Source organism: Protopterus annectens, chromosome 7.part0 (assembly GCF_019279795.1).
Source record: "Protopterus annectens isolate FY-2018-M chromosome 7.part0, PAN1.0, whole genome shotgun sequence".
Lineage (NCBI taxonomy): Eukaryota > Metazoa > Chordata > Ceratodontiformes > Protopteridae > Protopterus > Protopterus annectens.
Genome location: NC_056739.1, coordinates 515,525,756 through 515,540,207, shown reverse-complemented (window position 1 = coordinate 515,540,207; position 14,452 = coordinate 515,525,756). Strand labels below are relative to the sequence as shown.

Below are 14,452 nucleotides of genomic sequence, written 5' to 3'. Positions count from 1 at the left end.
TGAAAAGGACTGTCTTTATTCTAATTCCTTCTTTGGCTAAAACGTTTTTTACTATTTTCATTTTACAAATGGTTTAACTCTTATTTGAAAGGGTGAGTCACCGCATGTTTCTGAATGCATATGTAATCTTAAAAGCAATATTTTTTGTTCAGATTTTACAGATAAAACACATTCTACTAATACTGTTGTTTTGGACATTACTTTCATGTAATTTTATTTGCACTACATTATATTAAAATCCCAATAGTAATTTTGACTATTTATGTGGCACTATTTGTCATCCTACATAACTTATATCTTTCCTTTCAAAGGAGAAATTTTGAAGAATTAGAAGTTTGCGTTCTGGAAGGGAAGATTTTATATCTGAGTGTTGTAAACTGGTTAAGATATTTATTGAGAGGGGTTATAATAAAAAATTTTTTTTCAGTTTTTTGGCAAGTTCCCAGACTTGATAGAAATATACTATTATATAAGTCTGGTAATATATGTTCTAATATGAGCTATAAAAAAACATTTCAATGAAGATGATTATAGTAAAAGATAGACTGTTTTTGTTCTTCAGTATGTTTTATCTGCTGAAATTGTTTCTACTACTAAGGAAAATTGGAGAATTTTTTTATAAATGATGCTAGATTAAGGATACAGTTATTTAATGCCTCTTTATTTTGTTATTCTAAGGGGAAAATATAGGAGATTGTTTAACATGCAATTTTTTAAATTTTTCTAGCAGACTGATTTTGTTTACCTTGGACAGGGGTACTACCACCTGCAGTGATTGTATAATTTGTTCTTTGCTGTGTAAAAATGTTGATAAAATTAGTAACAAAAAGTTGGATGTTAAAGGCAAATTTAGATGCACAAGTTGTGCAGTGGTTTATGCAATCAGTTGTTCATGTAATTTCTTTTACAAAAGTGAGGAAAAACACATGCTGGCAACTAGGATTAAGGAACACTTGAGAAATATACTGATAATGCTTAAGAGAGTCCATTAACAATTTATGTTCATAGGTAGGTACTCGGCTATCGGCCCTAGGGCCTATACAAGCCCAGACAAAAAGGTACCCTGGTTTTTGCCACCCAAAAATATTATTTTCCTGTGCCACTGTTGAGCAGAGCCACAGAAGTGATCCCCAGGGTGAATTTCCTATTTCCCCATCCAATCATCAAGATTTTTCTTGAAGAGTGCTAATGAGGAGCTTTGTTTGCTATAGATAGATAGTTTATTCCAGAGTATGGGAAGTCTCTGGGACAGGAATCTATCCCTCCAGCATGTTCTGTTTATTGTGGTGACAAGGTTTAAGTCCCTAGAGTGGGTAGCTCGGAGGGATTGGGATTTCTTTAAGTGGAGCATGTCCAACAGCTCTGGGTTTGACATAGTTTGTATGTTAGGCAGAGATCTCCTCGGAGTAGGCGATATGTGACGGAGTAAAGCTGGATTTTTTTGAGATGGTCTGCGTAGGGCATCTGTTTGAGGCCAGTAATCCACTTTGTGAGGTATTTCTGCAGCCTTTCCAGTTGTTGTAGATGTCTTGTGAGGTACATACCAAAAGGGGCATTGTACACTATAATGGGTCTAATGAGTGATGAGTAGAGGGGAACAATGCCCTATTTTTTTCTGGATGAGAAACATTTTGTGATGAGGTGTGCCACATAGAAGGATTTCCTGACTACTGTGGCAATGTGATTATCAAAGGAGAGACTACTGTCTACCTGTGTCCCAAGGTCTCTTATCACACTTTTGGTGTTAAGTATACTACCGCCTATGTTGTAGTTCATGGGTACAGAGTTTTTACCAAAGGGGATGACAATGCACTTTTTGGCATTGAGCTTGAGGCCATGGCTTTGACACCAGGCATCTGTCTTAGTGAGGCCCTTTTGTAGGATATCCACATCATTAGGAGTTTTGATTATGGCTCCTAGTTTGCAGTCATCTGTGAACTTCATTAGCCAAAGATTTTCTGTGTTAGCCTGTACTTCAGAGAAGTAGATACCAAACAGGAGAGGACCCAGGACTAAACCCTGTGGCACTCCACTTGTCATTGGTCTGAAGTCGGATTTGGAGTCCGCTACTTTCACAGAATGGGTTCTGTCAGTGAGCCAGTTGGCAACCCATCTTGTGACATAGGGATTTATACCTAGTTTAGTGAGTTTATCTATAATTCCAGAGTGGGGGATGATGTCAAAAGCCTTGGCAAGATCTAGATAGGCTGTGTGAACCACCTTACCCTTGTCTACGGCTTTGGTGACTGCTTCAAAGTCTATCAGGTTTAGGAGACATGACCTGCCTTTTACAAACCCAAACTGGGTGGGGTCCAGAGTTTGGAGATTACCAATGTCTTTGTTTATAAGCTCCATGATGATATGTTCCATGGCCTTGCAGACCAGGCTCATCAGGCTAATGGGGCAGTAGTTCCTGGGGTCCGTGATGGCTCTCCCCTTGTGGAGTGGGATAACCGTCGCTGTGCGCCATTCAGCAGGCAAAAAGCCTGAGGTGAGGCTATGACTGAACATGGTACTTAGGTGGGGTGCCAGTTTGTTCTGTAGTTCATCTAGAACGCAGCCTGGGATGTTGTCTGGTCCCATGGATACTGTGATCTTGGCTTTGGAGAGTGTGGTATGTATCCGTGGTTACAGGAACTTTGCATTCTTCCGGTATAGAGATGGGCTCTTTATGGAGTGAGAGGGGAGTAAAGTTAGCACTGAAATTATCTGCCAGGATGTTGGCAATATCAGATGGGTCTGTATATTTAGTGCCATTGTGCTGTAACTCAGAGCAGATCTGAGTGTTGCTATTGAGATTCTTGACATAGCTATAGAATGCTTTGTGATTGTCTTTAGAATCAGTGGCGATTTTGTTTTTGAAACTAGCTTTGGAGGATTTTATCAGGGATTGCAGCTTCTTACTGAGGCTGACCAGGGAGCTCCTCCACTCATGGGATTTTACTCTCTTTTGCAACAGTTTCTTCCTTCTGTTGTACAGCTTGTTTATGGCAGGGGGACCACCAGATTGGCTTCCTTTTTTTGGAGGATAATGTCTTGGTTCTGTTTGGGATAGCACGATCCATGCACTCGTGTAAGTGCTTATAAAGTGCAATTGTGTAGGATTCAGTAGTTGTAACTGTATTGTCCATCTGCATGGGTGTCATGAAGTTCACCACTTCTGTCTTAAGAAGCATAAAGTTGGCTTTGGAGAAATTTTTTACCATGGTTTCCTTAATGGGGGGTGGGGGATGGATGTGGATATCTAGGGTAATTAGCTTATGGTCGGATCGGACTAATGAGGCATTGACTTCAGGTGTGGAACACCAGTCGCTCATGTTGGTAATGACTAGATCTAGGATATTGTTGCCCCTGGTGGGTGTGTGGATAAGTTGATCCAGGGCATTGGAGTTTATGAATTCCAGAAAGCATTGAACAAAGGAGTTGGTACATGAGTAGTTTTCCCAGTTAATGGTGGGGTAGTTGAAATTGCCTATTATTAGGGTGTTTGGTTGACCCCTAATATTTTCCAGTACATAAAGAGAAGAGGAGTGGGAATCCTAGGGCATGGTAGGGGATCTGTAACAAGCTACAATTTGGATTGCAGCTTTGCCCAGAGTTAGTTGCACTTGGATAATCTCGGCTGCATTATGCTGAGCAACTAGCCTGGAGGTGTGGATATCCTTAATGAATATGGACACACCTCCACCTTTGGTGTTCTGGTCCAGGTTACATGGCCGAAAAGTGTGGTATGAGTTATACCTGGTAGTGCAGGGGTGCTCTCTGGAGGCTTGAACCAGGTCTCAGTCACTGCACAGATATCAATGTTCTCCATTTTAAGGAGTGCCTCGAGTGAGTGCATTTTGAGATTTAGACTTCTAGCATTGAGTAGCATCACCCTCAGATTTTGCTTGCCTGTTCCTGTTATGGTGGTGAATTTGACATTTGAACCTTGCCTAAAAAAGGCACTATAATGGTGACAAGAACCTTAGCCAGTATCCGGAATCCCAGGGGTGACAGGTGCAGGCCATCTCTGGCAGAGAATTATGGATTGTCGACCATGTCATCCCAGGCAGACAGATACTGGATCCCTTTAGAATGACACCAGAAGCTTAGCCAATTGTTGAAGTCAATCATTTTGTCCTTGTACTGCGGCATCATTCTGGGTGATGGCAGAATGCTACTCAGGGCTAGGGTCATACCTTAATGGGCTACAAGATCAGAGAGCTCATCCATGTTAATGAGTTTCATAAGTTAATGAATTTAAAAGTTACCATTTTGGAACAAATATCTATGCATAAGATATGTGATGCATCGAATAAAAAGAAACTACACTATAAGGGGAATAGTTTTGTACTTAAATTTAATACATTGGCATCTAATGGGATACATCAGAATTGCAATTGCAAGAGTTTTCTTAATTAACTTATTTTGATATCATATTATGTTTGTATGTATTGTGTATGTGTTTGTGGTAGTTTTATCTTCCTTGGAAGGCTTCTTTTGCCAAGGTGTCAGGGGAATAAATGTTGTCTGTGGAAAAGAGTCGTTTAATCTTCATTTATTTCTTTTTGTTGTTTAGCATCTCACACCATACTGTGGTTAAGTTTTCTTGCTTGCTCTCCTCCCAAAACATCTTGGTGCTTCAAATGTGTTCCCAACAATTGCTGTCCATGCAACCACAATATCTGCAATGATGCATTTGTTTCACAATGTTGATTACATGTCTTAAGACATTCCTATGTTCTCAGCAGAGTGGTGATGAGTTGTGTACTTTAAAAATACAATTGTTGGCTCACTGATCTGTGCTGCATGAACTATATTCCTTTGTGATAGCTGCTAATCCCTACTGACATTTTATCATGATGGTCTCTCTGCAGTGACAGTTTCTTTACACAAATACAACTACTCAGTTACATTCATAGTTCCATATGTTGATAAGTTCATACCAGGCAATCAGCCGCAAGTTCATTTCTTACTCAGCAATTGCTGCTTACTTACTACCTCTGTCTATAAGGGAGTGTGAGGCTCGGCCCAGGCTGAATTTATGGTTACCCATTCAATTATTTAACATACAGTTAAAGAGAGGCAAGGATTTTCATTGTTTGATGTAGAGAAAGAGTTTATTTCGCAGATGGGGTTTATTTTGGGAGATGTATCTGCCTTGCCAGAAGGTCCTATTTATATTGCTGTATAAATTTATATCCTGGGAGCACGGATGTGTAGTTAGCGCAGTTTTTCAAACATGCAGAAGGTAAAGCAGTTCAAGGTCATTTAGCACCCTGGAGACAAGACAAAGATTGCCATGTAGAAGTCTAAGAGACAGAACAGAGTGAAAGAGCTTTAAAATGTTCTTTGTAGTTTAGGGAACTCAGATCTGTGATTTTTTGGTTAAGAAAACCTGCTCTGTATCTGTCTAAACTGTCTGCATGGATAGGTATATGCAAAATGTAGCATTACATCTGACTGTGAGAATAATTACCTCAGAGTAGAAGGGCACTATAACTTAAGTGTGCCTGGGGAATATTCCTTTAGTCATTAGCTATGCTAAGTAAAAGAATTGTCTAACTGTACTTGATACAGGATTGTCAAAGAAGAGATCATTTTCCACATATATGGCCAGGTCTCTGCTGCAGTTATCAGTTTTTTAGGGGGTTGTCAACATTGTTTCATCTCCCAGGCCCCTAATTGTAAATATTTCACCTCCCAAGCCCCTGCTTACACTTATCCATAACATAATTCTAACCCCAAAAAGTTCTGGAATTGCATTTCCTCCCTTCTAAATCCTGGTAGAAAAGAAAATCCATGCCTTAACCCAAACTCCCCAGACCATAAAACTGCATCTAATTTCAACACCTTTTTTGTTGACTGCATAGCCAAACTAACTGCAAACTTTCCCATCTTCTCTCCCTCTCATAGTCCCCCATCCACTGCTTTTCCCTCTAACACTCCACCTTTCAGTCTTAAACCTATCCACACCAGCAGCATAAAAAAACTCCTCCTAAAATTCAATATCCACATCCAAAATAATATAAAAAAAAAATACACCAAAAACTAGGTCTGCTGTTTAGACATAATTTCTATCTAACCGCTTCTACCAGATGAACTCTAGCCTCCTCCTACCTGCTCCCCTCTCTTATGTATGGTGCCCCTCTACTTACTCATCTCCAGCTTAGCCTAAAAATAAACTGGAAGCCTGCTATAACAAAGTCTGTAAATTTGCTACAGGGTCCAAATACTCCACCCATCACTGCCATTCCCTCCACTCCCTAAACTGGTTTCAGCTTCTTAATTACCTGAAATTCATACAACTCTCCACTGCTCACAAACTCATATTCCAACCCTCCATCTGCCTCTCTCTTTCATCTATCCTAACCCCTTACCTCCCCTGTCATACTCTTAGATCTGAAAACCAAAACCTCCTTAAAATCTATAAACCCTTACACCATCCTGGCCAATTACTTATATCACACTCTTTAAACTATGGCATTCTGTTCCCCCCTCCCTCTGCTGTACTCACAACCACTCTAATTTCAAATCTGTTCTCCATTCTTATTTACCTCAGACTGGGACTGTTTCTGCTGCCTTCCCACCTAAATTACATTGTCGTCTCATTCAAACCTCCCTTCAGTCTCAACTACTATCACCTCTGATCACTAACATTGTTGTTAGAGAAAACACTAAACTTGTATAAACACTTTATCACTTGTACTTTTAATTATATTCTCTGTATTACATTTGACTTTATCTATTTTTTTACTTTTGTGTTTTTTAAATGTATACTCCCTGATTTTGTGTTTGTATTTTTTAAATTGTATATTTATGCTTTTGTATACTGTATATTTCATACTGCACTTATGTTATATTTTGTTAACTGATTTTGGAGCTTTTCTCCCTGGGCCTCGACTGAAAATGGGTGCTGCTTGGCCCGGTGGACTTCTTCGGTCATCAAACTGGAAATAAATAACTAAATATATAAATAAATCCAGGGTACCAAATCTTGTCAGAGATCTGGGATGCCTGGCTAGGCTTAAAGAGGCTGTTGTGGTCATTAGCCTAGTACACACCTATGGACGTATGAACATATTTGGTAGTGGCAGGAGTGCTCTTATTGGTCAAAGAATGTAATGTTACATTCTTCTGTGATGATCCTTAGCCCTTGTTTATGAAATCAGACATAGGGTAACTGCTCAGTATAGCATGTCACCCAATGGCCAAACACTTTTGCAATTCTAGCTTAAATCTACAAACCATAACATTATGTGGCTTATCTATTAATACAGTTTTGTGGACTCCCTAGACAGCACAAACACTCCTCTACAGGAGTCTAGGACTACTGTATAAATCTAGGAACAGTTAATTAGAGTAACCAACCTATGCAACATGATTTTGGGAAGGAACTGTACATTCTGAATAATAACCACCAACCTGATGCATGATAGTATATTTATATTTGTAAGAAATGTATTTATATTTGCATGACAATAATATTAAGAAGTTTCCTTTAAGCATCTTCATCTGTAGCAAACAATATCACTGAATGGGTTTACTCAAGTCTGCCAAAAGCCAAAATAACTAATATGACATAAAACGATGACTGATAATTATCCACTTGTAAGTCCATCATAATACAAAAATAGCTTTATTCATACATATTTTTGCAGGTCAATAGGCCCACTGCACTCCCATATGAGGACAATGTTGGTATGTCCCTTACTACTATATTCTTATTTTAAGATGACACAACCTTGGTGGAAAACCAAATTATAAGCTCAAAGTGTGCATATTTTAGTTGGGGAGATGAAGGATTCAGGGACAGTTCTCACTGTGATAAACAGTTTTAGTCAAACACCTTCCAGTAGTTTGCTTCCTGTCAAATGTTATTAGGTAATCTGGCATTCATTTTAATGCAACAGAATCCCTTGGGTGGGATTCATATATTTTAAATTATAGCTCATTACGGACTACACAATACAATTTTACTATTTGTAAATAACGTTATTGCTGTTGCTTGCCTATGCAATGTGTAAACTGAATTTTATCTCATTGGTGGCACAGTAGCAGAATCAGTTTTGCATTGGTGGTACAGTATTTAATAACTCCTCCTTTGAGCTGCTAATCCAGATTTGATTCCTAACCAGTGCAAGTGCTGTTTTGTTAGATATCCGTATTGAAAATTAAGGGTAAGTGCTATTAACAAGCTACTTCATGTAGTACTGGGTTTGATTTCCTCTGCCTTCATTTGCATCCTGTGTGATACAGAGCAAGTCACTTAACCAGACAGTCCTTTGTGGAAATTTGGAAACCAGGCTTGGCACCATAATGGAAGTCTGGACGGCATGTCTTGGTACAATCTGTGAGCATATGAACCTATGTCCTCAGTGACAGCACTGAGGGCAGAGGTTCATATGCTCAGAGATTGTACCTAGGCATGCACCGCAATGGTAGCCTGGACTGCATGCCTAGGCACAATCTGTGAGCATATGAACTTGTGCTGTCAGTGCTGTCACTGAATGGAATGCATAGCCCTGCCTTCATTGAATACTTGTGCACAAGTCCCTGAATATATATTAGTGTTCATATCTAGTAGCACTTTCACCTCAAAATACAACTGAGTGATCATAACAATGCTTATGTAGTTATGATCATTCACACAAATTCATTCTCCATTAGCCAGTTTTAGCCTACATAAAGTAATGGAGCATCTACAGCCTATCCCAGCCACCAACAGTTGTAAGGCAGAGAGCCATTTCTGAAAGGGAAGCCAGTGAATCACATGAAGCTATGCTGTGACTTATGATTAGAAACTGGTGTACATTTTACATCAGTACAACTATATACAAAAGAAATGAATTTATAAAACAATATGAATTAGGGACAGACATAATATTGGACACCCAGAATAACTAATAACATATAACATTAAATTACTGTTAGCTAAATAGCAACTTACTGAACAATCAATGCAAAATCCGGAAATGTGAAAATGGTAAAACTTTACAATGTTGAACTGAAAATACCCTCTAAGAACAATATGTACATTCTGCCTTTCCATAGCCAATTCACAATTATACCATGACCCCCCATTAATATTCCAAAACGTGCACGCTGATTGGCCAGCGTGCACGTTGTAAATCGACTTATACTAATGGAAAAAGGTCCGGTCGCCCGAACTTTTTCCATTAGTTTAAGTCTCTTTTAAAACACTGTCTCGTTATGTTAAAAGAGTTTAACATAGAGACACAGGTTTAAAAAAATCAACGGAGATCTCCGTTGCTTTTTTTAAAGCTGTCTCGCTATGTTAAACTCCTTTAACATAGTGACACAGTGTATAAAAAGCAACGGAGATCTTGCTTTCTCCATTGCTTTTTTTTTAAACCTGTCTCGCTATGTTAAATGGGTTTAACATAGCGAAACAGCTTTAAAATAAGCAATGGACATCTCATTGCTTATTTTAAAGCTGTCTCGCTATGTTAAACCCATTTAACATAGTGAAACAGTAAAAAGCAACGGAGATCTTGCTTTCTCCATTGCTTTTGGCCACAGCTCTGATGTACTGTGTAGGCATGCGCAGTACATCAGAACTGCTGCGGATACCAGACAGCTGTGGAAGGGCAGCAAAGAGGCATTATACAATGCCATTATTTAAGAAAAGTAATTATTTCTTTTCTTAAATAATGTCATAGTATAATAGCAATAACCCACTTCTGGGTGTGGGTAATGCGGGATTTACCCACGGTTGTCTTTGTTTGGTCCCTCGGGAAACCACGCCAACCGTGGGTAAATCCCACATTACCCACACCCAGGCATGGGTTATTGCTATATTATACCATGACCCCCCCAAAACGTGCACGCTGATTGGCCAGCGTGCCCGTTGTAAATCGAGTTATACTAATGGAAAAAGGTCCGGTTGCCCAGACTTTTTTCCATTAGTATAACTCGTTTTTTTAAAACACTGTCTCGCTATGTTAAATGGGTTTAACATAGCGAGACAGCTTTAAAATAAGCAACGGAGCCGTTGCTTATTTTAAAGCTGTCTCGCTATGTTAAACCCATTTAACATAGCGAACAGTGTTTAAAGACGGAGAAAGCAAGATCTCCGTTGCTTTTTTTTAGTGTTTCGCTATGTTAAATGAGTTTAACATAGCGAGACAGTTTTAAAATAAGCAACGGACATCTCCGTTGCTTATTTTAAAACTGTCTCGCTATGTTAAACTCATTTAACATAGCGAAACACTAAAAAAAAAGCAACGGAGATCTTGCTTTCTCCGTTGCTTTTGCCCACAGCTCTGATGCATTGCGCAGGCGCGCAGTACATTAGAACTGCCGCGGATGCCAGGCATCTGCGGAAGGGCAGTAAACAGGCATTATACTATGCCATTATTTAAGAAAAGTAATAGTTTCTTTTCTTAAATAATGTCATGGTATAATAGCAATAACCCACTTCTGGGTGTGGGTAATGCTAACTTTACCCACGGTTGGCTTTGTTTGGTCCCTCGGGCTTCGCCCTCAGGACCAAACCACGCCAACCGTGGGTAAATTTAGCATTACCCACACCCAGGCGTGGGTTATTGCTATAATAATACCACTCCCCTCTTACTGAAACTCGGAAATGAGTGTCATCATGGGGCCCTTGGGGTGGGGGGCAAGTCTGGTTCTCTACACATGGAGAGGAGTAGGCATTTTGATTTCAATATTTTGACCTCTCAATATTGCACATTCAGTATTATGAGTTTCAGTATATTGCTTTACAGGAAGTTGACATGCACCCATTAAGTATGTATTGATTAAATTGTACTCTGTGACCAAAGTACTTCTCTTGCAAGTTTCCTCATTAAGGGACCTGGGACCAGTTCACTATGAAGTGTTTATTTCTTTAAAATAATACTATAACTTATTTCAGCCTGTTTTTTTTTTTTTTTTTTTTTTTATGTGGGTACATTTAAGAATTTGATTTTCTGGTGTTTGTTTGGAAACCTTTCTGTATTTACAATACCCTAATGAAAAAAAGATTTACTTTTCTGTCAAAGTATGGGGCATTATATACAGATATTTTCCTATGTTTTACGTTATGTGCTTCTCAGTATTTGAAAAATGCTCAGCTTCGTCCCAAAAAAGTTACAGTGAACAGGCAGGCATAGAAAACATGTTCTCAGACAGCTGTTAATGTTGTTGTTGGCCTCATGTAAGTTAAATTTCCAACATGCATTTTAGACATTTTTTTTGGATGGATACCTAACAGTTTGTTTAAGATGAGCAGTGCTCAGACTGACATAAGTGGAAGGACAACAGTTTGTGTTAATCAACATGAAGCTTGTGTATGCTTGCCTCTGTCTTAAGTGATAATTTAATAAAGGGTTTAAAAAAGAAACAAGGGTAATGAGAAGAAAAGTGCTATGTTTTGTCTGCTCTTCTCTCTTTTCTCCAGCTGTGAGCGATGTCAGAGTTGGTATCCTTCTATCTATCTATCTATCTATCTATCTATCTATCTATCTATCTATCTATCTATCTATTTATCTAGCTACCCACTTAATATTTTTAGACCGTGGGGTTTCCACTCACATTGGTGGGGGGCACGCCTGCTGGAGAAAAAAAAAGTATGCATTTTACTTCCCTGAAAGTGTCAGTGCTTTTAGTTACAACTTTCCATATTTTTAGACCATTCAGCAATGACTGATCATGTGTTGATTGGACAAGACAATGACTATTCATAGCAGATGCTTTTTAATGTTTGAAAACCTGTGAACAAACTTCCATGTAAAGATATTCTAAACAGATGATATGGTTGTGTTTTCTGATGTTGCCTGACAGCAACAAAAGTAAATGCAGGTGGATATGCAGTTTGGCTGCTACTGCGTTGGGATACTGCTCCAGTTTCTTGACCATTATAACAACATTCATCTTACTCAAGTGTTTTCCTTTACTTTGGTATTGGATGTGCAGCTCCATAAAGCGTGCAGAATGTTATTTTCCATGCTACCACACTATATAATATTTTTAAGTACATTCAGGTTTCCATAATTTAAGAGTACTGATGGTGGGACAGTGTCAAATCACACTGTCTTATTTCCCAGTGTGTTTTACAAAGTGAACCACTTTGAAGAATATCTACTGATATGTGCTATAATATTTTATCTTGTAAATCACACCAGCTCCTCCAAACCAGAGATCAGAAACTGAAATGTTATAGCTTATCCTTCACAAAACAGGCCTTACTTGTTTTTTATTTTGGGCACATTTTCTATTTTCAGCTTAAAGCTGTGCATCAGCTTATATTTTCTGTTATATTTTCTATTATATATTAACTTGCTTTCTTTTAAGTTCATATTAAACAGATAAGACAAAACATACTTCTCATTCTAATTAGGAGGACCTTTAAGCAAAATACATTTTTTCAACGCATGACTAAATAACACTGCTTCCTTATGTGATTTTGTCAGTATCAAAAAGTTAAGCATAAGGGAGATTAGAGGAAGAAGCTTTTTATGGCTCATGGGCTCAAACACTTTCACTAAACTGCGACACTGCCACTGTAAGTTCATTACAGCACAGATGTAAAGGTATAGACTGCTTATAAGTCTCATTCTCCATGCCTAGGTTTGAGTCATCCAGTCTCTGCTTGCATAAACAATGATTCTGAACAGGTCATGTGATCAGACCACTACTACTGCGTCACTGCTGGAAAGTTCCATCGGTACGTAGTTATCAAATGAGTGCAACTCAAGTTCTATAACACTTTTTTCCCCCCTTAAGAATGTTATCACAGTGACTAATTTTGCAGCACAGATTTTCTAAGATAAACAAAAAAAAAAAAAGTTCAGTGTAGCTCTCTTTACACAATATGTGACTCCTGAAAGTTGTTTTATTTACTCAAGTAAGTGCAGTGTCAGATTTCCTGTTATAGAAGGACACTTGAAATATCAGAATTTCAACTTCAAAGTAATTCTTGCAATGCAATAACAGAAATGTTAATACTTACAACTGCTTGCTGAGCATCTGCATAAAAGAAGTTGCAGTAGGAACAGAGAAATATACTTCAACACAGTATCCATGAGAGAAAGTAGCGCCTCTGTTATATTCAGTACAGTACTGTGTACCCTTGCACCTTTGTGATATATCTCACCCCTTCCTTAGTGCTGGCTACATTTATATTAGAATACTGGACACTACTTTTAATTACACATCAGTGGTTGTTGACTTTTACTACTGTTATTATTCATTTAGTTGGCAGAGACTAACAGTTATATGAGGTAATATACATTCCATTTTGCTGCTTTCTATTGGCACATTGAGCAAATCAACGTGCATTCCATTTTTGTTTTTTTCTATTTGCACATTGAGCAATTTATTTTAGAATTTTAGATGACTAACCACTCGAGAAGTGCCCCTTGACCTCTCAAGAAACATTAATCTAAGAGCTGGCGCTAAGTATGATATGTGCAATACATCTTATCTAAACTGACATTCAGAACAAAAAATGTTACACGGCATAAAGCTAAATATTTTCCCAGAACTCTTATGTAGTTCTTAACATGTCAACCTAATAGAACACTTTTTGTTCTGATTTTTTTTTACTTCATCTTTTGTAAATATCCCCCTGCTGTTTAAGGCCAGATTTGGCATTTTTTTGCATGTCCGAAACAAAAAAAAAAATAACTGAGCAGTTCTTAATTGAGTTTGACTGAGTATCTTCCCAGCATTTTTATTTCACATGATGTTCTAAGGTTCATAACTTCTGAATTGACACATAGAATGCTGCTAATAACAGGATAGTATTGCTGATGCTTTGTGAAAGCATAGCAACTGTAAACATGCAGATTTAAGGTTTGAAGAGTGAGACAGTGTCTGCAATTCTGAAAGACTCTTATCACCAGTACTAATTTGCTAATTAAGGCATGTCAGTTAGTGAGACAATGAGAACATCTAATTCAGAGACAACATAAAATTGCATGCAGGAGCACATCGAATTACCACATTTCTCTATAGAACACTGTGCTGTCAGACCAGACAGTGCTAATCCCCCCCTCCTAAACCATGGACTGTGGTAGCATAGGCACTTCCTGACGTGGGTAGACAAACACATAAAGACACCCATGCATGCACACAAATTCATGCAGCTGCAAACAAGCATGTTCATACACTCACACACTCACAGAACCAAGCACTCACTCATGCACACATACACTCAAGTTGGCTTTGTTATAGTAACTTTTATATCCACACGCACAAAAACACACATGCAGCTACTATCATGCTCCTACAGACATGCATACATATGTCCTATCATGTTCACACACAGTCATGTACATAGTTATGTAGGATGGAAGGGAAGATATTAGTAGTGCATACGACGATAGTGGCAATAGCAAATGAGAGAGCATAGTATAGGACTGGTTCTATTTAGGCTGTCTGTTCCAAACTGGTGTATCTGGAAGGTTTATAACTTAGGTATACAGGAGATGCATGAGAGGGG

At 38.5% G+C, this 14,452-nt stretch overlaps 1 protein-coding gene across 1 annotated transcript in view; it reads right to left on the bottom strand.

Moving 5' to 3' along the window:
* LOC122806582 (venom prothrombin activator vestarin-D1-like) overlaps positions 1–13,173 on the bottom strand; it is a 112,223-nt gene extending 99,050 nt beyond the window's left edge. The window contains exon 1 of the mRNA XM_044077125.1: positions 12,959–13,173. Coding sequence (XP_043933060.1) covers positions 12,959–13,031 — 73 coding nt within the window. The 5' untranslated portion in view covers positions 13,032–13,173. The remainder of the gene's footprint in view (positions 1–12,958) is intronic.
* Between the last annotated feature and the right edge of the window lie 1,279 nt (positions 13,174–14,452).